This window comes from Sebastes fasciatus, chromosome 20 (assembly GCF_043250625.1).
Source record: "Sebastes fasciatus isolate fSebFas1 chromosome 20, fSebFas1.pri, whole genome shotgun sequence".
NCBI classification, from domain to species: Eukaryota; Metazoa; Chordata; class Actinopteri; order Perciformes; family Sebastidae; genus Sebastes; species Sebastes fasciatus.
In genome coordinates this window covers 7,238,966-7,265,885 of record NC_133814.1, presented here as the reverse complement: position 1 = coordinate 7,265,885, position 26,920 = coordinate 7,238,966, and the positions used below count along the sequence as shown (strand labels likewise).

General features: G+C 40.5%; 2 protein-coding genes and 1 pseudogene across 3 annotated transcripts in view; 2 read left to right on the top strand and 1 right to left on the bottom strand.

Annotated features, from left to right (window-relative positions):
* LOC141758889 (sulfotransferase 2B1-like) overlaps positions 1 to 13,696 on the bottom strand; it is a 59,981-nt gene extending 46,285 nt beyond the window's left edge. The window contains exons 1-5 of one of the 2 annotated variants that reach the window (XM_074620670.1): positions 13,361 to 13,596; positions 2,451 to 2,662; positions 1,066 to 1,192; positions 677 to 771; positions 348 to 528 (exon numbers count right to left, since the gene is read on the bottom strand). In XM_074620670.1, coding sequence (XP_074476771.1) covers positions 348 to 528; positions 677 to 771; positions 1,066 to 1,192; positions 2,451 to 2,662; positions 13,361 to 13,499 — 754 coding nt within the window. In that variant the 5' untranslated portion in view covers positions 13,500 to 13,596. Of the gene's footprint in view, positions 1 to 347; positions 529 to 676; positions 772 to 1,065; positions 1,193 to 2,450; positions 2,663 to 13,360 lie in introns of both variants that reach the window. The other variant, XM_074620671.1, reaches the window with a different exon arrangement.
* A 2,156-nt stretch (positions 13,697 to 15,852) lies between these two features.
* Positions 15,853 to 24,017, top strand: LOC141758890 (sulfotransferase 2B1-like; annotated as a pseudogene).
* A 350-nt stretch (positions 24,018 to 24,367) lies between these two features.
* Positions 24,368 to 26,920, top strand: part of LOC141758874 (ras-associating and dilute domain-containing protein-like) — a 33,057-nt gene continuing 30,504 nt past the window's right edge. The window contains exon 1 of the mRNA XM_074620645.1: positions 24,368 to 25,112. Within this exon, the coding sequence (XP_074476746.1) occupies positions 24,850 to 25,112 (263 nt within the window). The 5' untranslated portion in view covers positions 24,368 to 24,849. The remainder of the gene's footprint in view (positions 25,113 to 26,920) is intronic.

The window sequence follows — 26,920 nt, the reverse complement described above, 5'->3', positions numbered from 1 at the left end:
GGAAATTAAATTCACTCAGAGCATTTCGCTAAGAGGCAACTCAACAAAATAGCTCACAGTACTGCTCACACTTATGTCTGCAAGGATTTCATATTTTATAAGCAGCTGTGTGATATGTGAAGGTGGAGAGAATCATTTTCTGAACACATTAGCTAGCGCTGGCAAGCGAGTTTTGTTGGCTTGTTTTTTTAACAATAGCTGAAGAAAATACAAGCTTTTCTCAATATGTACTGTCACTTTCAGGGACAGCGAGTGTTAGTAGTTCGTAAGACATATAAGATATAGATCACAACCAATAACAGTGGAATTTATTGTGTATTGTATAAGTAATATTTATTGAAACTCACCCTTCCTGAGAAATTCAGACTTTGTCTGGTCCATGAATTCAAGAGGCACAGCAGAGTAGTTGGACATGTTGTTCTGCTTCATGTTCTTGAACAAACATCGGTCCGCTATCTTCTCTATCACCTCAGTGTCCAGAGATTTCTGCAAGAACTGAGCGATTCTGGCCACAGAGTCCTTCAGGTCCTGCACCACAGAGAAACACAGATCATATCATATTCCTGCAACCATTCTCACAGTATGACTGTGTATTCTCGTGAGGTCAGAATTGTTTGGAAAATATTTGGAAAAGACATTTCAGTTGGCAGTTTTTAGGATTGTTGCTAAATCTCACCATTATCATCTCTTCATAGGAGATGTGCATTATGCGCTCTTTATCTTCAGTATTCAGCCAGCTCTTTACATGATCAAACCACGAGCCAAACATAACTAGAAGGGGAAAAAAAGTCACAAGTGTTCTATTACCATGAGCAAATTATAACTTTAAGCAAGTGTCAGGTCATTTCTTTGCATTGAACGAACATTGAACAATATTTTAAATCTTGTTACCAGGTTAAAGAGCATAGTTAGTAGGTTGGGAAAAAATCGATTCACCTATTTATCGCCATTTGTTTTATTTTTTTCACGATTTTGATATACATTTTTTAATGACAGAATCGTATTTAAATTGTAATATTGAATCGTATATACTATACATTGCATAGGTGTAACAATGAGAACAACCTTTTCCATCAAGGAACTTGTGGAGGAACTCTCCCTGTGGGCCTGGGTTTTCCAAGAAGGATGCCGTTCCATGATAGTGAAAGGAAGATGTAAACACATCTTTGGGGTTCCTCATCACATAGATGACCTGCAGTGATGACACGACATCCATTAACCATCTATGGAGCTTTGAAGACTTCAAACATACTGTGAGTGATATACATTATATTTGAATCTGAGTGATCTCATTGAATTCTGCTTTAATTTGCCACATAGCATTTATGTGCTATTTCTAGCATGACAACCACAGGTGAAACAAATAAGAATAATGATGACTAATAAATAATGACATCTGTATTTGCTTTTTGCATGATGGTCTATCAACATGTCTGTCATGAAAAAGGCATATGGTACTCATTCTAGCCTTATACCAAAGAACGTATATCGATCAGAAGTGAAAGCAAATTAATCGTTCCATTGCAACATCAGCGCCCAGCAGCAATATGCTTCTGCCATTTTGGACTGAAAGTTACTCCAGGACACCAGTTAAACGTCCGCCTACGAAGTGCCGTACAAAAGTAAAACTACGTTATTTCTATTCTATTTTGAGAGCAATCTCAAACTTTTTCATGTCGAGGATCCAAAATGGAGTCCAATAGACCACAGACCATGGATGTAGAAGAGGTTGTGTCCTGTGCTTTTGCCCTGTGTGTTAGTAAATAGCCTAAAACTACATTAAATTCTGTTAATGTCATGCTACTAGCACTACTAGCTACTGGCCGATAGCCAGTTGTTTGGGAACAGAGACGTTAATACATCCACCACGGTACAGGCGTACAGCATACAGCCCATGGGTGTATTAGAAGATAATAAAAGTGATGAATTACAGCCAATATATCCATTATTACAGCCGCATACAGCTAGCAGGAAGCTGGCAGAACCAAACTGTCATATGAGCGTGCAGGGCGGTGCAGTGCAGTCGAAAATAATTCTGGATTCAGCTATTAGTTCATTTTACAACTTTTAGAAAATAATAATTTAAATGAGGTCTATTTAAGCATTTGAACTGGGAAGTTGATTTGATTTACAGACGTCTCTTTATACATCCATGGCTATCCATTGGCATTTTCAGTCCAAAATGGCGGCAGTGCTACCGCAGAGCCATCAAACAGCTGTTGTCAAAAAAGCACCAGAGTTTAGTCTCTTTGCTTCTATACTCTTTGCCCGGTATTACACAACAGGAAAGGAGAAAGCTGACCGAGGTTCAGCTGGGTTCCAAGCTTGCTCAACTGCTATTGGAGCACAAAGCGAAAAGGGGTGGAACTTACGATCGGTCAATTAAAACTTATTTACTGCATCGAAGGCCTTAATAATGACCATGAACATAAACTATATGGCAGATTTACCTTTGGCTTAACTTCAAAGAAAGATGGAGGCATCATGTTGTACTGGAAATGTGTAGTTAACAGTCGTGGAGATGGCCTCTCTTCAAGGTTAAGGATACAGGCCCGAGTCTCCTCCAGCCAGGGAACACGGTCCCAGTTATGAAGAGTCTCAACAGAAGCTGGATCTCCTCCACTCACTATCAGAGGGACAATCTCCTGCATCCAAGTTGTACCTAAACAAAGCAAACAGGAGTTTTTCTGAAATGTATAGTTACACTAGTGACAAATGCACATTGTTTCTATTCATGTTGTGGAAAAGAAAGTGTTGCTGATATTGCAGGTATGCTACAGTATGTGGGTGGCCCAACCTGTCATCCTAACTTCTGTTTCCATAGAAACTAGATTTGTTTGGTTTTGAATAAAACTTTTACTATGGTATTTGTTCAGTGCCGCGGTAAGGACTCAGAAGTGTGGTACAGTTTCTTCACACAGTACACTTCTACCACAGACAACTTCAACCAGTTTCCAAAAAATGATTGCCTACTGAAGCTTTAACTTGGTTAAACGTTTCATTTCCACTTTAAATACATGGGCAAGGCTTCAGGCAAGCTTCCAAAATTCCTACTTGTTGAGAAAGCAGCACGATGACGCACCGGATTGAATCCACACGATTCATGCGGGTTCAAGGTAGTGATGGGAATTCAGGCTCTTTTCAGTGATCCAGATCATTTGGCTCATCTCACCAAGAAAAGCCGTCTCTTTCGGCTCCCAAACGGCTCTTCATTTTACCACTTCTGCCTTTTATAATTCAGCCGAATTTAGCACTGTTTTGACCTATGATTAGTATGTGTGCACATACATCACTTAAATTATTCAATATAATTATACTACACCTTATAATTTCCAGAATACCATAATTTGACATGCTGCTTCGTTTCCGACTGTCACTCATCGTGTCTGCTATTCGCGCACCATACTCCTCTCTCTTTCTCTCCTCCTTTCCCTCCTGCTCTATACCTGTAGAACGCCAGCGCGCCGCGCATCCCCTTGCTTGATGGTATGATCCTTGTCTTTCATCACCTGATTGGTCGCACGGATGTCATTTACACAACATTCAGTTACTGTCAGTGCATGGAGTGCCCGTGGCGCGGAGAAGATCATCCTATCATTCTGCCTTGAACTAAAAAAATAAATTAAAAAATGCTCCTATCGTTCACTTAAAAAAGTCGGCTCTTAGAGACGACTCGTTTGCGAAGACACATCACTAATTCAAGGGTTCAAGGTGCTGATAGCTGTTTCGATACTGGCCAGCGTCAGTACTGTCAATGTCAGTACTTACAGTCAAATGTTTATGCTTAAGTTAGTCCTCAAAATCCAAGTACAGTGACCCGACCAAAAGCTGTGCCTTTAGGCTAAACCAGTGGTCTCAAACTCAATTTACCTGGGGGCTGCTGGAGGCAGAGTCTGGGTGAGGCTGGGCCGCATCAGGTATTCCACAAAAAAAGCTTTATTAAAAAAAAACAATCTTCTCAAACGTCATTATTAACAGTTCTTTAACTTGAATGGGTTCTTCTGAACATGAACTGTCCTGAACATGAATGGAACATTGAAGAACATGAACGGTTCTTCTGAACATGGCCTCTATTGCGTCTCCCACTTTTCCTGAAATTGTCTGTGCTCGTCACCAACCTTTCTCTTCACTGCAGGCTTTGAAAAAGACATGATTGGGGCTGTGTGACAAGATATATATTCATTCCACTTGGTGTCACTCCGCAATAAAGTTGTGCCTGCTGTGTTTGTGTTGCTCTGCAATTACACCACCAAACCGCTAGTTGGCGGCGGCGTCTCTATGAGTTTCCTTCTTCTTCTTCTTCTTGTACTACAAACAGAAACTGAGCGGAGTTGGAGCTAATAACTGTTGAACCACAGAACTTTTACTGACATTACTGCAACGCCGAAAAGAGAAAATATATCTGAGTTGATTTGTGTGAACAAACATTGAAAAGATCGAGGCAGAGAGAAGTTGAACTTTCTGTGGTTGTCCGGGGTCCTGGCCGCTCAGCATCGCTGAGAGACTGGACCAATCACAGCTGTTGCGGTCTGCGTCGCTGCGACGTGTAGTTACATTTCTGGAGAGGTGCACGTCAGGCTACGGCGTCGATTCAACGCAGAAGTATAAATCAAGCTTTAATCAAGCTTATGCGATGTTACACGGGCGCCGCCATAGTTGTTGTGAAATGTTTCTCTGCTTGCATCAAGCCCGGCCGATTGCCCGTCCCCGGGAGCCATATACCCCACTGTGATTGGTAGGTTCGTTCAGCTCGTGCTCGCGCAATAAAGGGACCTTCCACACTAGGCTAGTGGGAAGACCCCCAAAAGTGCTTTAGTTTTCGAGATACCCCTACCGGAGGTAGAACAAAGCACAACAATGATTTTCATATTCTCTTAGGTCTCCCACATATGAAATGGATTCTTGTATAAAAATATTTTACTGCAAAAGTGGTTAAATTGACAGATATTGTGACATAACCCATAAATAAAAAAAGCGCGAAATGAAGCCAGGTCGAATGGGAGATGGTACACCAAAACTAATGTAATTTCATAATGCTAACTCTGATTGATCCCAAATTTGGTGTGATAGTGGCCAATGAGTTCCTCTATATGTGTAAAGAAACAGAATGTGAATATATTGCTGTATTAAGGAAATACAGCACTACAAACACATAAGTACAATAAGCGGAAATATCAAATTTGAAGGTCTATGATGAATGTATTCATTTACTTTTATGTAGCTTTGGCTGGGATTGTCCCAGAAACACCAATCCGGGTTTGCTGGAATGGTATGGTTGTGCTGAATCCAGCAATATATGATATGTGACTGTAGCAGGTATGGTCAATAATCTATATTAAGAAATGTATGACGTGTTCCAAGCATGAAATGGGGGTTAAAGGGGTGGATATATTGAATATTATATTTTTATGAAACAATGTATAAATTGTCTGTCCCCTTGAAATAATTGATACACCATCTTCTACAAAGATATTGTCATTATAAAGCATATACTTTGAGCTTGCCTGTCAGAGGGTAATCAAGTTCAATTGATTTGATGCTCTACTATTTGATCAACTATAAACGACTCAGCACTTTCAAATGCTAATTGGACCCATCATCTATCACCACAATCTTCATGGATATCTTCTTAAAATGTCCAAGGTAAGTCTTTAAAAATATTATATTATGTGAAAAAACGTATTTAGCTTCGACTAAATTAGACTAAAAAACTGAGTAGCTGCTAGCTCATAAGCACTAAGACATACTTTTTTAGGAATATTGCTAACTGACAATACTTACTGCTTATAAACCTAGCATAACCCATATAGGCTAATATAAACTATTACTCTGTTAAATATTTTATTAACCCTCCTGCTGTGTTCATGCTAGACCTTTGTGTCCTTTGTCAAAATTGGCCAACCAATTATAGCTGTTTACAAATCTACCATAATCCTTATATTATAATCTATTACCTTAAAAAGTAGGTGTTAGCGCTAATGAGCTAACCTCAGTTTAGCTGTTAGCTCGTTATCGTTACAATGTGCTTTCTTTAGTAATATTGCTACTTAAATCTAGCATAATCCATTTCTTACAATCTATTACTATTTTAAATATTTTTATTAACCCTCCTGTTGTGTTCATGTTTTTCTTTTTTACTCATTACTGTAAGAGTTGCTTATTTTCCTGTATCTGAAGATACTATTCCTGAAACCTTTTGTTTTTTTCTTATCAACCAGTAAGCTACCGGGATGATGGAGAGTGACCCACAGGCATTGGATCCAAATCTTTGTATCATCTGTGGAAACCTGTTACAGAAATCGAAGAAACAATATCCGTATGTAAAGAATCCCACGGTAGAAGGCCTTCGAAAAATATTAAATGTCGCCGAACAGAGAGGAGATGATGTCCATAAAACTCTGCTTCCACATAGAAAGGCCATACTCTCCTTAAAAAAAAAAGTGTCCTTTCATGTATCATGCAGAGCAAACTACTCTAGTAGGACAAACATCAATGTACAGCAAGTTACATCTGCCCAAACGGAACCAGTCTCATCCAGAAGACTAAGAAGGGAAGACACAACATCTAGACTGTTTCATTTGTGGCAAGGATAGTATCAGACCAGAATGTCTGACACCTATCACAACAGGTACAGGAAAGTGTACAAGAGACAAGGTCCTTAATGCAGCATTAGAAAGGTTTGATGAAGTCATACATCATCGGTTGCTTTCATACACAGATCTCTTTGCTTGTGATGCCAAATACCACAGAGGATGTCTTGCACACTACATTTCTGCTAGAAACATAGCAGCAGCCAGGCACAAAAATGAAGCCAAAAAACAGCACACAGTCTATGAAAAGGCCATCATGGAGCTTATTGAAAACATCGATAAAACATTATTGTCAGAAGACATGGAAGTCACAACTCTTCACTCTTTGACTAATAATTATATTGACCTACTGAGGAAAGTTTGTAAGGACCAAGATGAGGCAAATGACCAAGATCATTCGTATAAATCCTGGAAGTTGAAAGAAAAGCTCCTTCAGCATTACAATGACAGGCTGGTATTTGTTGAGCGTGCTGAAAAATCTGACTTGGTGTGCTCTGGGAATATGTCCATTGGACATGCATTAAGAGAAGATGCACGACTTGGAGACAATAACACGACTGATGACTGTGAGACAACACTTCCACAGACACTTCAATGTCTTTCTGATTCACAGATTTTACACAAGGCTGCAGAAATATTGAGGAGAAGTATGGAGAATGTTGAAAACGAACGTCAGTTCTATGTTGGCAGTGATCAGCTTTCTCGTCTCCAATGCAGCAAATATGTACCTGACCTCCTATATGACTTTGTGAATTGGTGTGTTGATTCAAGAGCTCATAGAAACCACCAAACATGTGTTGAGGAACCATCTTTAAAAGAAAATCTCTGTGTTATCACAATCTGCCACAGTCTCATTGCCCAATACCGCCACATTCAAACGCCAATCACTCTGGGACTTGCAATTCTTATTCATCACGAGTTTGGAAGCAAAACATTAATCAATGAGCTCAGTGCAATGGGCCACTGTGTGTCTTATGATGAGGTCAGACACTTTCTCACATCAGTGGCAGCAGACCAGATGTCAAGGGTTGAAAGTGGTGTCTACATCCCTAATGGTCTCTCTGATGTGTCTGAACATGGGATTGTTGATGCAGCCATGGACAACTTTGACCAAAACGAAGACACTTTGGATGGGAAGCAGACAACTCATGCTATGGCAACTGTTGTGTACAGAAGAGGCCCCATCTCCATGGCAGAGAAAAGCATAGCAAGGATTTCACAGAGATCTCTAGCTGCTTTAAACACCAGTGACTTGGATGGGAAAAAACTACACAGGTAAATGTGTTTTTGTTTGGATTTGATTAATTAAGTGTTGTTATGGGTATGTGTATTTTTTATTAAAGTGAGTATCTTTTACCAATCACATGTAATAGTAATGGTTAATTGGAAGGACACTTTTGATGAATATTGTGACATAAAATGTTTTATAAGTAATGACTGTGATTATAAGCAACTTATTATTTCAATTTTGATTACAGGTATATCAAACCACCAAAGCGACCAGAACCACCTGAACTTCCCAAACCTGAGATGCTGGACTCAAACACTGCAATCTCAATAGCAGCAGACAGAAAAGATCTAGTGTGGAAACTTGTCCGAAATGTAAGTGAGAATCAACAGAATGTCCCAGCATGGTCTGCATTCAATGCCTTCACATCAGATACCTCCTCTGCTGTTGCCACTGTTCTCTACATGCCTTTCATAAGAGAATCACCTTCGGATCTGTCCACTATATATACAGCTATGATACGACTTGTAGAGCTTGCTGAAGAACTAGGACAGCACCACATCCTTGTGACTGCAGACCTTGCTATCTATAGCAAAGCACAACAGATCTTGTGGAGCAAACCACCCTCTTTACAAGAGAAGATAACAATGAGACTAGGAGGTATGCACATTACCATGGCTTACCTGGCAAGCATCGGCAAGCTCTATGGTGACGGCGGCCTCTTTGACATACTGACTGAATCAGATGTGTATGCTGAGGGAACAGCTCGACAAATGATTCATGGCAAACAACTGGCAAGAGGAGTTAGGAGCATTAAACTAACCTCTGAAGCTTTGTTCAGGCTCTTCTGGAAAGCAATGCAATCATGGCTTAAAAAAAAAGCCCAACGCCCAATGACTGGAACACAAGAGCAGCTCCTGAGAGATGTACAGCATGCATTCCATGCTAATGACAAGACCACTGCGAAACAGCTTACCAGTGAATTGGAGACTGATCTTACTACGATCCAGAACAGTATCCAAATCTTCTCAGATGAGGGAGTTAAACAATCAGCAAACTTTGCATATTGGTTAAACTTCATGAAAGGAGCTGATCTGTTGCTGCGGATTCTCCGTTCTGAGCGTGAAGCTGACTTTCAACTCCACCTGAATTGCATGTGTGAAGTCATCCCTTGGTTCCGAGCTGCTGGAAGGGCAAACTATGCCAAGTACATGCCAGTGTATGTAGCAGAAATGAAAGCCCTTGAACGTCAACAACCAGAAGCATACGCATTCATGCACCAAAGAGGATTTGTTGTCCGCCGGTCTGAGGAGCGAAACTTCAACTGTGTGGCTACTGATCAGGCGCTGGAGCAAACCATCAATCGAGAGGGAAAAAGTCAGGGTGGAGTTGTTGGCTTTACATTACGAAAGGCAGCTCTCACAAGATGGCTAATGACAAGACATGTAACCACAGCATATGTTGTTGCCATGAAAGACCTTTGTGACCCTGATGAGAAGAGTTCAAAAGCCCATAAGGAACATGGAGCATCCAGAATGGACAGAGATGAGAGAGATGTACAAAAGATAATGGCAACTGTGGAGGAGATGCAGAACCCTTTCGACCTTGATAGCATTCCAGAAGAATTGATTAACATTGTCACAGGTCAGGTTGCTTCTGAGAATGTTGCAAAAGAGCTTTCATGTTTCCTTCAAGATGGGGCAAAGCAAAACACAGCCTTTATTGAAGAACGCCTGGCAAAATCCACAAGATCAAGGAGCTTTTGGGACCCTGAAAAAAGAAAACACTGTGCAACTTTCATAGACATGAAAAAGTCATTTGAGGCCAGCACACGAAAGGTTCATATGGACTCAGATGTGCTCTTCCGAAGGCTTCTGGCTGTTTCCAGGCAGAGGGTGGTGTCGATGGAAACTGTGATGTCTCATGAACTTGCTGCTGTCCCCCCGTCTTTGTTTAATGATGATGGAAGCTTGAGGAAAACAACAAAGGCCGACTTTGCTAAGGCAATTGAGTCTGTAGTTGAGGAGATACAGCAGCTACAGAATTCAGAGGAACCATCTGCGTACATCATTGATGGCATGGCTCTTCTGCAGGGTCTCCACGACTCAGACTTTGAGACATTCAATGACCTAGGTGAAAGCATCTGGAGGATTGCAGCCTTAACAAGAAAGGATGGCTTCAACTGTGTGGCTATGATCTTTGACAGATACGACCATTCCCCATCAATAAAAGACCTTGAAAGGAATCGAAGAGGCACAGTTCAAGTCAAGAGACCTACATACGTCATCATAGGAAAAGCAAAAGTTCCTAACTATAGAAAATACCTCAAGTGCAGTGCGAACAAAGCTGCACTATGCAGCTTTGTCAGCAACTACATAGTGGATACAGCACAACAGAGCATCTCATCAGAGAAGACTATTATTTTGGCAGGAGGCTTTGAAAATGGTGAGGAGGTCAAGATGGTCAGCCAGTCAGGGGTGGAAAACTTGGTAGACCTATACAGTAACCAGGAGGAGGCTGATACAAGATTGGTGTTACATGCAATACACCTTGCACAGTCACATTCTCGTCTAATCATCAAATGTGATGACACAGATGTACTTGTTTTGCTTGTCTACTATGCAAGCAAAGGGATGTTTGCTTCATCTACTGTCTACATGCACTCTGGACATGGCCCAAGGGAAAGATTTGTCCCAATCTGTGCTATTTCACAGAAACTTGGAGCTCAATTCTGTGAATGTCTACCTGCATGCCATGCCCTCACAGGCTGTGACACCACAAGTAGCTTGTATAGGAAAGGGAAGACAACAGCTTTTACTAAGCTGAAGACCCACCTCGCTGATTTACAAGAAATGACAAACTTTGGATTATCTGACAGCTTGGAGGAAGCTTTGCCTGTGGCAAGAAAATATGCCCTCCATCTGTATGGACAAAAGAGAAAAGATAACGGGTGTCCATGCACTAGCCTTGATGAGCTAAGATACATTTTGGCATCCACAACCAATACATCAGTGGCACAACTCCCCCCAACTGAAGATGCTTTCAAGCAACATGTTTTGAGAGCAATGTATCAGACAGCAGTGTGGCGTCACAGCCATCTTCCAAAGGCACTTCTCTGGAATCCCATTGGAAAAGGCTGGACTATCAGAGAGGACGGATCCATTGAGGCCACAATGTTCCAGAAACCAGCTGCTCCACAAGAACTCAGAAACATTACACACATGTACTGCAATGATGGGACCTGCAGTGACCACAGAAAATGCCAGTGCCTTTCAGTGGGATTGACGTGCACTGAGTTTTGCTCATGCCCTTTTCCTGATTGCCCAAACATGCCACATTTTGTCACCGGGGACAATGTGGATGGGTAACATGCTCCATTCAAAAGATGGAAAAAGCAAGACAAAAATAAATCGGGGAACATGTGTTTCTATAGGTGTAATATTTTCATAATTAAAGTGGCAGTAGGCAGAACGTTTTTGGCATCATTGGGCAAAATTTCTGTAACAACCTGTCAGCATATTGTAATTCAAGTGTTCTAAGAGAAAACTAGACTTCTGTTCCTCCTCATGGCTCTGTTTTCAGGCTTTAAAAAATCCAGCCTGTGACAGGAGACCTTGACCAATCACAGGTTATTTCAGAGAGAACGTTCCGATTGACTGTTTATTCAACGGAGGCAGCTGTCAATCACTCACAAACTGCGATCAAACTGTAAATTAAGCAGGATTGATCAAATATGAATTAATATTCTGTTACTGTAATGCCTATTTCTCTCCTCAAATGTTGTCAGAATCATCTTGTAGTGTACTGTTTAGCTGTAAAATGAGAAATTTTGCTCCGGCTGGTGGGCGGTGCTTGGTATTTCCTCAACTGATCTCAACATGGCTGCCGGGTCACAAACTTTCTCATTTTACAGCTGGTACACTACAAGATGATTCTGAAAACATTTCAGGAGAGAAATAGGCATTACAGTAACAGAATATTGATTCATATTTGATCAGCGCTGCCTAGTCAGACCGTTTGATCGGAGTTGGTGAATGATTGACAGCTGCTCAGAGACGGCAGGCTCCAGCTCTGCTCTGATTGGTTGTTTTCCCCCGGTGTGTGAAATCTTGCAGATGCCGTTAGGAGCACCGGAGGACACAGGTACTTATTATTTTTTTCCAGATTACCTGTCTCAGGCACTTCTGTCAGGATATAGTGACCGTTACATAAAAATAACTTTTGTTTAATCATATTTGCTGCAATTCTACCCACTTCTGCTTTAAGTTAATTTTGCCAGTTCAAATTGCTACTTTTACATCCAGTACATTTATGTATCCCTTAAATTAAAGTTGATACAAAACTGTCAATAAGTGGTCTGTAATAATTTACACTGAAGACTGAAGATTCTACATTGACTGCAGATATGCCTTTTACCCCCATTTCATGCTTGGAACACGTCATACATTTCTTAATATAGATTACTGACCATACCTGCTACAGTCACATATCATATGTTGCTGGATTCATCACAGTCATACCATTCCAGCAAACCCTGACTGATGTTTCTGGGACAATCCCAGCCAAAGCTACCTAAAAGTAAATGAATAAATTCATCATAGACCTTCAAATTTGATATTTCCGCTTATTGTACTTATGTGTTTGTATTACTGTATTTCCTCAATGCATCAATATATTCACATTCTGTTTCTTTACACATGTAGAGGAACCCATTGGCCACTATCACATCAAATTTGGGATCAATCAGAGCTGGAATTATGAAATTACATGAGTTTTTGTGTACCATCTCCCATTCGGCCTGGCTTCATTTTGCGTTTTTTTTATTTATGGGTTATGTCACAATATCTGTCAATTTAACCACTTTTGCAGGAAAATATTTTTATACAAGAATCCATTTCATATGTGGGAGACCTAAGAGAATATGAAAATCATTGTTGTGCTTTGTTCTACCTCCGGTAGGGGTATCTCAAAATTTTGGGGGTCTTCCCACTAGCCTACACAGTGCCATTCACATAAAACTCGCGGGCCGCACTAACATTAAACTTTCATATCAAGGTGGGGGCCACAAAATATCGTCTTGCGGGCCGCAATTGGCCCGCGGGCCGCGAGTTTGAGACCCCTGGGCTAAACCAATATCCATGAGGTAAACATCGTGTTCAAGCCCCACAGGAAAGCAGTCACACTATGAAATGGGTGTGTACATTTACAAGTAGGCTGCTTGAATATAAATTTAATGTCGTCTTTTTTTATCTGACATAGCCTAAATGTATGGAATCCCACTTAAGTGGACAAAAACTAGGTCTGAAAATCCACGACCGTCTAACGATAAGTTACTAGTGCAATATACATTTGACACCAAGAATGTGCGCCACACCTTTTTATTTTAAGACATGTTAATACTGGTGCGCACATTAACAACAAGTCTTCTTTTTCATTAACATACATTTAAGAAATTCCACTTTTGAGTCGTAGTGCCTTTATTTAAACTTGGTCTGTTTAATACTGGTGCGCACATTCAACAAGTAACAGAGTAACAACTCACCGGACTTGGGATACGTTACAATGATGATATCATCTGGGCGAAAAGTGAACTCTTCGTAGTATTTCAGGCTCTGTGGAGTGTGCAGAGCTGAAGGCATGTAGACCCCCTTGTACAGCGTGTGAAGCTCTGCCTCAGTCATAGTTCAGAGCAGGAAAATGAGCTGGAGCTGGAGTGATTTGTATATTGTACACTGGCAGTCTCTCCCTTGGTCTATTTTATAAGCTCTCTCCGGCGTTGTGCAGAGGTCAGCCCCCCGCTCGCCCAGAGCGGATGCACCGCCGGGAGTGAGACAGCACAGCTATCAGACACTGTAATAATTTCTACCGTTTAGTAAACGATATAATCTTCTTCTTTGTGGGGTTTATAAATGATAAAAGATCTGAAGTCTGTAGTTTATGAACGTGTATAGTAATCAATGTTTTTTTAGACTCAGAAGTAGCATTTTCTTCATATTGGTCTGAATGGTATGGAAGCCCATTTGTGCCAAAAAAGATCCTGTAAGTCATTATAGTCATTATAATGATAAACGTTTTTGAAGTGATGACAGTACCTCCAAATAATGACTGGTAGTTATCTCAAAATAATAATAAGCTTTCTCAAAATAATGGGCAAAATAATATCTCAAAATAAAGAGAAATTTTCTGAAAATAATGAGTTTGTGTCTAAAAATAATGTGAAACTTTCTCAAAATAATGACTTAGTATCCCCAATTAATGTGAAACTTTCTCAAAATAATGAGTTAGTATCTCAAAATAATGAGTTTGTGTCTCAAAATAATGTGAAATCTTCTCAAAATAATGAGTTAGTATTTCAAAATAATGAGTTTGTATCTCAAAATAATGATACAGCTATTGCGAAAACTATCAGACGCTGTAATGATTTCTACTGTTTAGAAACGATATAATCTTCTTTGTGGAGTTTATAAATGATAAACGATCTGAAGTCTGTAGTTTATGAATGTTTTTAGAGTAATCAATGTTTTGTTAGACTCAGTAGAAGTAGCATTTTCTTTCATATTGGTCTGAATGGTATGGAAGCCCATTTGTGCCAAAAAATGATCCTGTAAGTCATTATAATGATAAACGTTTTTGAAGTGATGACAGTATCTCAAAAATAATGACTAGTAGCTATCTCAAAATGATAACAAGCTTTCTCAAAATAATGACTTAGTATCTCAAAATAATGACTTAGTATCTCAAAATAATGACTTAGTATCTCAAAATAATGTGAAACTTTCTTAAAATAAGATAAGATAAGATAAGATAAGATATTCCTTTATTAGACCCGCAGTGGGGAAATAATAATAAGCTTTCTCAAAATAATGGGCAAAATAATATCTCAAAATAAAGACAAACTTTCGGAAAATAATGACTTAGTATCTCAAAATAATGTGAAACTTTCTCAAAATAATGTGAAACTTTCTCAAAATAATGAGTTTGTATCTCAAAATAATGAGAAGCTTTCTCAAAATCATGACTTAGTACCTCAAAATAATTAGTATCAAAATACTGACTTAATAGCCTATCTCAAAATAATGGGAAACTCTCTGAAAATAATGACGTAGTATCTCAAAATAATGAGTTTGTATAAAATAATAACCTTAAAGCTACTTCAGGGAAAACAAACCGGGCAAACTGTATACCTCACATGTTCTGTAACACCTCCAGGCACAATACTGTCTGTCTAATGGGCTCACAAGCAAAAATGCAACATTTCCTTCTTGTTAAAGTCTGCTTGTTCCAACTCTTCATTGATGCCACTGTATATGATGTTTACACTGAATGAAATATTTAAATGATATTTAAAGGACCAGTGTGTAACATTTAAGGGACTCTATTGGCAGAAATGGAATAATATAATATTAATAAGTATGTTTTCTTTACCTCTCCGGGAACCATCACCTTAACGTGGTGGAGAGGTTTGTGTGTCCCTATGACCCTGAGGGCTCTGTTGTCTGGAGCCTGGTGCTCCTGGTAGGGTCTCCCATGGCAAATTGGTCTCAGGCGAGGGGTCAGACTAAGAATGGTTCATAAAACCCCAATGAAGAATAGAGAAAGAGGAAGAGTTACCCGGCCCGGAGGAAGCCCGGGGCCCTCGTCTGGAGCCAGGCCCAGACGGAGGGCCCGTCAGCGAGCGCCTGGTGGTCGGGTTTGCCACGGAGCCCAGCCGGGTACACCCCGAAGAAGCGTCGTGGCACCCCCCTCCTCTCCATCCTGTGGGCTCACCACCTGCGGGAAGAACCGTTGGGGTCGGGTGCGCTGCCACACGGGTGGCAGTGAAGGCCAGGGACCTCGACGGACTGGACCTAGGCGGCAGAGGCTGGCTCTGGGGACGTGGAACTTCACCTCTCTGTGGGGGAAGGAGCCGGAGCTTGTGCGGGAGGTGGAGCGTTATCAGTTAGATCTGGTAGGGCTTACCTCTACACACAGCCTCGGTTCTGGAACCATACTCCTGGACAGGGTTGGACTCTATTCTTCTCTGGAGTTATAGAGCAAATAAGAGAGACCAGGAGAGAGACTGCCAGTGTACAATATACAAATCACTCCAGCTCATTTTCCTGCTCTGAACTATGGCTGAGGCAGAGCTATACATGCTGTACAAGGGGGTCTACATGCCTTCATCTCTGCACACTCCACAGAACCTGAAATACTACGAAGGGTTTACTTTTCGCCCAGATGATATCATCATTGTAACGTATCCCAAGTCAGGTGAGTTGTCGCTGTTACTTGTTGAAAAGTGGAATTTATGTTAATGAAAAAGAAGATGTTTAATAGGAATTCAAACACAGCCTTCTAGTAAATGTTAGCTATATATATATATATACATAATTCTTGCAATTCCAAGACTGTTTAGGGACTCTAGTAAGCAGAAATATTCAAATACACCATTTTAGAATAGGCGAAAATAACCCTAAACTGCATGTGATTATCATAAAGTGGGCATGTCTGTAAAGGGGAGACTCGTGGGTACTAATAGAACCCATTTCATTCACATATCTTGAGGTGTGAGGTCAACGGACCCCTTTGAAAACGGCCATGCCAGTTTTTCCTCGCCAAAATTTAGCGCAATTTCATAGCGTTATTTAGTGATCTTCCCGACAAGCTAGTATCACATGGTTGGTACTCATGGATTCCTTAGGTCCTTTAGTTTCACACGATACCTTCACCCTAGGCTTGAAAACTCAGCCCGCAACAACCTCTGAAAGACAGAATAGCGTCCGTGCTCGCCGGCGGGCCATCTGAGTTTTAAGTATTTGATATTTCCTCTGTATTTGATATGAAATGGCACAGAACAAGTATTATTCTATGTAGGTTTGCTGTCAGGGCAGTTCAAATTAGAAACTACAATGGCACTCGGAGAGCGCAGACCTCCGCCAAGGTGCCTGACTTTAAAAACAGATCACAGATCACAGCTCACAGCTGGCCGTACAGTGAGGTAGTCGGCTTGTTATTAACATGGTGTGTTTCCGTGTAATGTATCGGAGGATGCCTCTCTCATTCAGCAGCCTTGTTATACCTGTGTAACGTTAGAGTACGTTGTCTCTCATCCCGTCATCTACCACCTTTTTCTTTCTCACCGTGGACGGACAGCAGCTGCCGCACACATATCCACACACGTATCTCTCTGCTCGAAGAAGAAAGAAGGCGTGGTCATGCGTCATCAACGCGTGATCAGTCACACTGCGCATGTGTTATACCCTGTGCTCTTAATGCTCAGGCTGATCGGAATTTGTAAAAAAAATTCCTGAATCCAGATCATGATCCGGCTCGCCGGATGGATTGTTCATTGTGCTACACCCCACCCTCCAAAAAAGTCATTAAAATCCATTGTGAACTTTTGGAGTAATCCTGCTAACAGACAGACAAACTTTGGCCTTGGCGGAGGTAATAAGTAAACGAGAAACCAGTGCGTATGCTCAGGGCATAAAGTGGACATTGACATCGGGCCAGATATTTTTCATCACCACACTTGGCAGCAATATATCATGTTGTGCATGTGCGTGCAGCATTAAACTGGGCACGGAAACCAGAAAAGAAGAAAACACCCTCCTTGTTGGTTTTTGTATGACATTTATTTTCTGCTGTCTGGTTTTCAAGATATGGAAAATTGAAGAGTGGCATCCCATTCACTCGTGGTTATTTTACAATGACACCTTAGTTACTGTCATTTTGAGGGCCAACCCTAAATAAGAACAAACAAAAGTAAGGGGTGAGGCGAATAAGGGGCACAAAACCTTAGACTCATTTATTGACTGGATATAAGAGTCAAAATAAGAGAATGTGTATGAAAAAATGTGAACAACAGATTTCAGAAAACCTTGTTTCCTTTGTTTAGGTACGACTTGGATGCAGGAGATTGTGCCTCTGATCTCATGAGTGGAGGAGATCCAACCTCTGTTGAGACTCTTCTTCAGTGGAGACGTGTTCCCTGGCTGGAACTGGACGAGACCTCCATCCTTAACCTTGAACAGAGGCCGTCTCCACGCATACTTTGTACACACTTCCAGTACAACATGATGCCTCCATCTTTCTTTGAAGTTAAGCCAAAGGTAAACCGATCATATAGTTTGTGTCACGGATCATCAAGTCCTTCAAGGCAGTAAATACGTTTTATTTCCTGTGATGTAGTTGAATACAACAGACACCTTGGAGGCTTGAGTTGAGAGAACTTAGAATATCAGCGGACACCTTCAGATTCCAATCGACAAGTATTATACATAATATGCTGGAGGGGCCATGAGTCAGTTGCACCAGCTGATCGTGAATTCAAGTTTGGCCTTGTCATAACTTTGTGTTTCCTAAATGGGGAACGCATTACTAAATTAAAACAGGTTGCAACACAAAAACTAGGGCTGTATTGGAAACTGCATACTATACTAGTAGTACGTACTGATTTGGCCAAAACGTAGCATGTAGTATGCAGTATGCAAACAAAAGCAAAATCTACCGTATGCCAAAAACACCCGGATGTCGTACTGATTCAGAAAAAATCTCCAGTACGCATCGGACCAGTCTACCTCGCTTACTGTATCCCACAATTCAAAGTGTTGGAACAGCACAGGCTATGGTCACAACAACAGTGGCTAAAACAGCCATTAAAGGTCACCTATTATGCAAAATGCACTTTTCCATGTCTTTTAAACATCAATATCTGTCCCCAGTGTGTCTACAGGCCACCATAGTATCATAAAAGACCATCCTCTCTCTTTTTCTCCTCCTCCGTTTGTCCGGAAATGGGTGCAGAAAAAAAATTCGCTTTTTTCCTTGTATTCTGACGTCATTAGAGAATGCAAGTCACGTGAGGGTTTCCTGGTCGAACCAGAGCAGAACCTTCAGTAGCTGACCCCGCCCCACAGCGCGTCACTGTCTCTCCTCCTCAACCTAACTTGAGCAAAGTAGCTCCCTACAGTTAGTCTGCAAGAACCAGCAGAACAGGCTTCATGTACTCCCATCATCTAAATATAACATGTTCTTTCACAAAGGCTTTATGTAATTACACTGTTTAAACAGATGATATTTATATATTATATATATTTGATGTCATGCATGTAGCAGATTACAGGTAGTAAATAGTGACTTGTAAGCAACACAACACATTTCTGTTTCACAGTCAAACTTTATTTGAGTAGATAGATGACAATATTAATTATTCACAGCATTTGTAATCATCTCACCTGTTAGTTAGTTATGTTAACATGGTACAGGAGAAAGTCTTCAGCTCTGGTAAACTATGGTAAGCTAAGCTCCGGTGGTCTGTAGTCATGGTAACACAGAGACAGCTACTACTGTAAATAATATACCATTACTCTGATCTTCCATACATTTATCTTTTAGCAGAAATAATGAACTGACTACTGTTTCACATCTTCTATTTTCCACCCTGATGGTCGCTGTGTTTACACACCGTGTCATAGCGGTAGCATGTAGCTAACCCGTTAGCATGTAGCTACATGCTAACGGGTTAGCTCTGTATCTCCATGTAAACAGAGCCATCTGCTCTCAGCTGTCTGCTCTCCTCTGGGATGATTCTGTCGGTCATTTCTCACAGATGGATCTGTAAAGACAGACGTAAAACAGAGTGTATGTTTACGGTTTACAGAGTTGATGCATGAGGTAAACACTGAGCTAACTAACAGAGATATAAACAGCATTATTTACCTGAGAGAAACCGTCAGGAAAACCTGGAATCTGGACCGCAGATGTTGATCATGTGTCGCCGATTTCTGATCAGATTCCTCCGGTAACGTGCGCTGGGTGAAGTTTCTGGTTTATAAACTTTAAAGTGGTTTATAAGCTCTATTCTAGCTCCTCTCTCTCCCTGCTCTCAGGCCGCGAGGGGGGCGGGGAGGGTGACGCTGTGTTGTTGAGGACGTTTGATTGACAGAAAACGCTGACCAATCAGAGCAGAGTGGGAGGAGACAGAGGCTACAGACACAGAAATCAGCACTTTTGGAAATGGGCTGAAACAGAGGTTATAGAGACATGCTGGAATGCATGATCTGAAAAAAACTTCAGAGACATGGTTTGGAGGTGTCTGAGACCTATAATAACTAGTTTAAATGGAGTATAATATGTGACCTTTAAGCCAGCAAGTTTTTGACATTTTTCGTAGCTATTTCATCACTAAATTCACTTCTGAGAATTTTTTAGGCGAAAAAACACTGCTGAGATAACATGAGCCTTCTTAACCTCTACCTCATTTATAGGGATATCATTTCACTGTTTTGTTGCTGTAACTGAAAAAGCAGTTTGAGTAAATGTTTGCTGACAGTTATGAGACAGGAGTCGATGGTAGACATATGTCTCTTGAATAAACAGTGTTGTAATTGAATGAAACAGAGTACAATTGTGAGAACAAAATCGCAGTTATTTTCACTTATGTTTCGAACTCTCCTCAGGACTGTGTGGGTGAGTACAAATTGGACTTGATTGACATCTCCTCTTTCTTTGTTTTTAGTTGCACTGTTGTAGTTTTGTAGTGGCTCAACAAGAAATAGCACATACATGCTATGTGGCAAATTAAAGCAGAAGAGATTCAAATGTAATGTAATATATCCCACACAGTATGTTTGTAAAGGGTTGAGTCTTCAAAGCTCCATAAATGATTAATGGATGTTGTGTCATCACTGCAGGTCATCTATGTGATGAGGAACCCCAAAGATGTGTTTACATCTTCCTTTCACTATTGTGGGATGGCATCCTACCTGGTCAACCCAGGCCCACAGGGAGAGTTCCTCCACAAGTTCCTCGATGGAAAAGGTTGTTCTCATTGTTACAGCTATGCAGTGTACAGTATGTATTCATAATACAGTACAAGACACATCACAGCAAGTGACAGGAACCCTCAACTGAATTGAACTACCGGTATTTTATGAAATAGCTATGGTCTTTAATCTAGTAATGAAATTTAAAAGAGACATATCATGCTCATTTTCCAGTTCATACTTGTATTTTCGGTTGGTAACAAAAAAATATATCTTTTTAAATAGTTTTATATACAGACTTTTGTATACATTATCCAGTAAGTGTGTTCTAATTTTGACTACCTCAGAGCTGGCAAATCCTGGCGCACCTCCTGTGATCTCTGGCACCTCCCTAAGGGGGGCCCGGGCTCCAGTTTGGGAGCCACTGCCATAACACATCATATCCAGCATCAAATCTGACAAGCTCTTTGTTACCCATGTTTTCTGATAGATGGAGCAGGAGACAGAGAGAGAGGATGGTCTTTTCTCACACTTTAGGGGTCTCTATAGACACATTGAGGACACATATTTATGTTGAAAAGCCATGAAAAAGTGCATTTTGCACAATATGTTGATGCGACGTTCAAAGACCCTGAAGTTCAGTGCGAAGAAATGATTCTTCATAATTGTTTAATTAAAGTTATAGTTTTCTTCTGCCTCATGGTAATAGAATACTTGTGACTTTTTTCCCCTTCTAGTTATATTTGGCTCGTGGTTTGATCATGTAAAGGGCTGGCTGAATGCTGAAGATAAAGAGCGCATAATGCACATCTCCTATGAAGAGATGATAATGGTGAGATTCAGCAACAATCTTCAAATCTGCCAACTAAAATCTCTTTTTACAAATATATTTCCCAACAGTTCTGACCTCACGAGAATACATTGCAGGAATATGCGATGATCTATGTTTCTCTGTGTTGCAGGACCTGGAGGACTCTGTGGCCAGAATCGCTCAGTTCGTGGAGAAATCTCTGGACGCTGAGGTGCTAGAGAAGATAGCGGACCGATGTTTGTTCAAGAACATGAAGCAGAACAACATGTCCAACTTCTCTGGTATTCCTCCTGAATTCATGGACCAGACAAAGTCTGAATTTCTCAGGAAGGGTGAGTCTCAATAAATAATACGCCCACAATCATTTCTACTGTAACGCCCCCCGAGAATAAGGTGGATACAATACACATTAAATTCCACTGTTATTAGATGCGATCAATATAGACCCAACTAACACTTCACTAGCAAGAACTACATCATTTTATAAAGGTTTAAAAATGAGGAGTAGGATGCTGAGGATGGATGTGAGGAAGAGGATGGGGGAGGAAATTGTCTGTTCAGGTCAGTCTGGGACGGATGTATTTAAGGCCGAGGAGTCACTCGAGTCAGTTACGAGCCCCAGATGGTACCCGGAGAAAAGGCGAGCGAGATGGAGGAGGTATTGCACAGGATTGAATTAGAGGAGAGCGAGGGAGGGAAGAGAGGGTGGATTGATAGGGAAGTGCAGAGGGAGAGATGGGGTCGGGGATGATAGATGTGTATTAAGGATGGCTGGGTCGAGAAAACTGAGACAGTACGGTACAGTTTTTCCTCGCCAAAATTTTGCATAACTTCGTAGCGTTTCAAGTTAGTATGACAAGGTTTTCTAGTTTCATATGATGCCAGTATCCTCACTGTAGCTTTAAAACTGAGCCCGCTATAATAGCTACATATAGCAAGATTTCATGGACCGGAAGAAAACAACCAATCAGAGCCGAGCTGGAGCCTTGCCGTCTCTGAGCAGCTGTCAATCACTCGCAAACTCCGATCAAACGGACAAACTAGGCAGCGCTGATCAAATATGAATCAATATTATGTTACGTTAATGCCTATTTCTCAACTCAAATGTTTTAAGAAACATCTTGTAGTGTACTGTTTAGCTATGAGAAAGTTTGTGACCCGGCAGCCATGTTGAGATCAGTTGAGGAAATCAAGCACCGCCCACCAGCCGGAGCAAACTTTCTTATTAAAAAAACATAATTCGGGGCGCCTGGGTTAGCTCAGTTGGTAGAGCGGGCGTCCATGTATCAAGGCTTGGTCCTGACCGCGGCGGCCCGTGTTAGAATCCGGCCTGTGGCCCTTTCCGCATCCACTCTCTCTCTCCCCCCTTTCAAGACTCTATCCACTGTCCTCTCAATAAAAATGGAAAATATCCCCAAAAAAATAACTTTAAAAAAAAAAAAAAAAAAAACATAATTCAAAATAGGGACCTAATTTCACACACAATTTGGTTATGATTCCTCTTTTTGCATGTTGTGTTTTCAGGAATTGCTGGAGACTGGAAAAATCTTCTAACAGTGGCAGAAGCAGAGTACTTTGATGCTGTTTATGAAGACAAAATGAAAGACGTCGAATATGAATTTATTTGGGATTAAAATGAATTAAAATACTTTTTCATAAGGTTTTCGTACCTGACAGACACTTAATGCTGACAAGCTAGACAATGGATCTTTAACCTTTAACCAAGAGGCGAGAGGAGGATTGTTGTTTCTAACAACAACAAATAAAATACATTTCATTAGTAGTTGGTTTATTTCCTTTTATAAGATTATTATGAATTCTCTTCTTTTATTGAGCTAAGGGTATTTTAGTCCCAGATATGATTTTATTCCTCACATATAATCCCTGATGTTTTGTGATCATTTAAATGGTGGTAACAAGTAATTAATTTTATTTAATTTATCAACATGTAATCTTCTTTGCTTTACATTCACTGAATGATAAATACTGTAGTATGTAACAAAATGTAAGAACGGTTCCTTTTTGCTATATTGCGCTCAATGCTGAAGTCTGGCAAAGATGAAAAGGATGTCAGGTCTGTAACCATGGTGACGCCAAAGAACGCATGTTGCCAAGAAGTGAAAGTCAATTGTTCGTTCCATTGCAACGTTGGCGCCCAGCAGCAAAGCTACACTTCTGCCATTTTGGACTGAAAGCGACTACCGGACGCCGGTAAAACGTCCGCTTTCAAAGTGCCGTACAAAAGTATAACAAAATTATTTCTATTCTTTTGTCATATTCTACCAAAATGGTCTGTGTTTACCAATAAAATATTATAAATATAATAAGTATTTTTAGTCCAAAATTGCAACAGCAGCGGCTGTTGTCAAAAAATACCGGAGTTTTGTCTCTTTGCTTCTATACTCTTTGGGGACACTTCACCAATGGACGACAAGAACAAGCCCGAGGGGCTTTATGACGTTTTCTTTTGGGCTTTTCAGGGCTTTTTTTTTTTTATCTTTTCAGTAGAGCCTTTTTTGGTTATTTTGGCTATATTTGACTTTTTTGTTTCTATATTATATTCATTCATTTGTAACTCGTAATCTTTTCATTATTGTTAAAAAACAATAAAACTGGATTGTATTTTGTACATTCCAACCAAAGTTCCTGACTTGCTCTTTCTCTGAGGGTGTCACTCACTCCTTTGACAGTAGTTTGATCAATTTGAATTTAAATTCTCAGCAGCAAAGCTGAATACTTGCTAAGGTTGAAGCCAAGTTGCTATATTCTGACTTGTCTGACTAAATGGGATTGGCTTGGGTTTGTTTAATGTTCTAAAGGTTGAGTTGAGCTTTGTGTGGTTTATGATAACATTTCTATTAAGCTCAGATCTGTGCGCAGCCACAAGGTGGAGTCATGAGCGCAGCAATGTTTGGTCCTTTGGTTCACTCGGTTCATGTTGCACAGGAGGATCGTCCGTTTCTCTGCTCGTCTCCATTGGAGTTGAGGTACAAACTCTACAAATCCAAGAGTTTTCCTCAACAAGATCACTGCCCAAATATTAGATAATTGGCTTTAGAATAAAAAAACAAAAAAAACGAAACGTGTTCTCCTGTGAGGATTTTATTTTGAAAGAGTCAGCATGGGTGGGTTGGGTGTGTGCATTTGGCATCTCCGAGCAGTTGCGCTGTCGATGCACATCTGGAGAGCGGGTTCGATGCGAATTTGAAACAAACTGCCTCCTCCAGCTGCACACTGGATAAATAAATGATTTGATATAAAAATGTTCAGATTGTTCTCAGGTGACAGTATTTCACTCATCTGATTCGATACAGAAAGCAGTGTGAAGTAAAGCTGCAGCCAAGCGACGTCGTTGGACTGAACCGCCCGGTTCCAAACAGCTGGATGAGGGCTGGAAACATCTGCAGCGCCTGTCTGTGCGTAAAATGAAACAGCAGCAGCAGCTGAGCAGCAGCTTTGTGACGCGCGTCCTGGATGAAACGTCCCAGGAATGAAGCAAAAGGGATCTTTGCGCACCACAGGCTGCTGATGGGACATGATAGGAACCATCTGAGATTATCTGGAAGAGTTTTTAGCAGGAAGAAGAGCCGAGTCCAGCAGACAGGAATGAATCAGATGAGGCTTCTTCCCTCTGAGGAGTTGCGCTCTCTTCCACCGAGACCACCGATTGTACCCGCAGCGTCACCAAAGAGACGCTTTGTCAAGTTGGGAAGGAAGACAAGTGATGGCTCTCAGAGGTGAGTATGCTGAGCTTTATTCTAAGGGAGTTATGATGTTGGATATAAAAGTTTTAGTTGTCACTTTTTTTTTTGCCTTTCATTTACAGATAATGTGTATTGAGAAATACCTGTCAGTCTATTAGTTCAGTGGTTCCCAAACTTTTTCAAGTCAAGGACCCCTAAACTGACACAAACTAGACCCCCATGTGATGAGTTTTTGTCTCAGGGGGACCTGACAGGATTTTTGCTTTTAGATGTTTTATTACAGAAAGTGAAACCCATGACCAAAATAGTCATATATTCTGTCACTGTGTTACTTATGGGTGGAATTACAGTGAAAATATATTATTCCTCTTTTTGCTTGGGACCCCCTCAAAGACCCCCGGGAGACCCCACTTTGAAAACCACTGTGCTAGTTCTCTTCTATTGTCAAGATATGACAGTTAAAGCAGCAGTGGGTAGAGTTGGAGCAAATATGATTAAAATACGTTATTTTTATAAAATGGTCACTACATCCTGACTGTAGTGCATGAAACAGGTAATCTGAAAAAAAATCATGTGCCTCTGGTGTCCTCCGGTGCTACTAAGGGCATCTGCAAGATTTCACAGACCGGAGGAAAACAACCAATCAGAGCCGAGCTGGAGCCTTGCCGTCTCTGAGCAGCTGTCAATCACTCACAATCTACGATCAAACGGTCAAACTAGGCAGCGCTGATCAAATATGAATCAATTTTCTGTAACTGTAATGTCTATTTCTTGCCTCAAATGTTTTCAGAAACATCTTGTAGTGTACTGTTCAGCTGTAAAATGAGAAAGTTTGAGATCAGTTGAGGAAATACCAAGCACTGCCTACCAGCCGGAAACATTCCCATTTTACAGCTAAACAGTACACTACAAGATGTTTTTGAAAATATCTGACGAGAGAAATAGGCATTACAGTAACAGAATGTTGATTCATATTTGATCAGCGCTGCCTAGTTTGACCGTTTGATCGGAGTTCGCCAGTGATTGACAGCTGCCTCCGTTGAATGAACAGCCAATAGAAACGCTCTCTCTCTGAAATGACCGGTGATTGGTCAAAGTCTCAAGTCACGGGCTACATTTTCTAAAGCCTGAAAACAGAGCCATGAGGAGGTGCAGAGGTTTAGTTTTCTCTCAGAACACTTGAATTACAATATGCTGAGAGGTTATTATGGATTTTTTTCCAAATAATGCCAAAAATATTCTGCCTACTGCAGGTTTAAGTACTTTAATTGGTTAAGGGGGAGACTGGAGAATGATTTGATGGAATAAAGAGGAAAGGTAAAAATCAAACAGTAAACTCATAAAAGCCCAATTGAAATCATGAATTGAATAAATGCACTTTTTTTTCCAACAAGCCTATAAAAACAAATAATATAAAAAATAAAAATAAATACATTTAAAAATAAATACATAAATAAGGGATAAAATAAGGGATTTAATACAAAGATATATAACTAAAGAAGCAAATTAAAACACATTTTATCAATTAATTAATGGCTACATTCATTTTTAATATAATTTTTTGCAACATTTAATGACAATTTATTTATTTATCGAGTCATTTATTTATTTATTTTTTATTATGGCAGGTTCCGTCCTCCATATAAATACAGCTGTATGGTGTATTTAAATCACTGCACTACTGACAACCTGCGTACCATATTCCATCACGGCACTCTCTGTCCTTCTACCACACACAACTTCAACCAGTTTCACTAACATCATTATTCGGAAATCTTAAATCTTTTATATCCAAGTGGTGACGTAACTGCAGAGGACCTTTGACCCGCAGTGATAAGAAG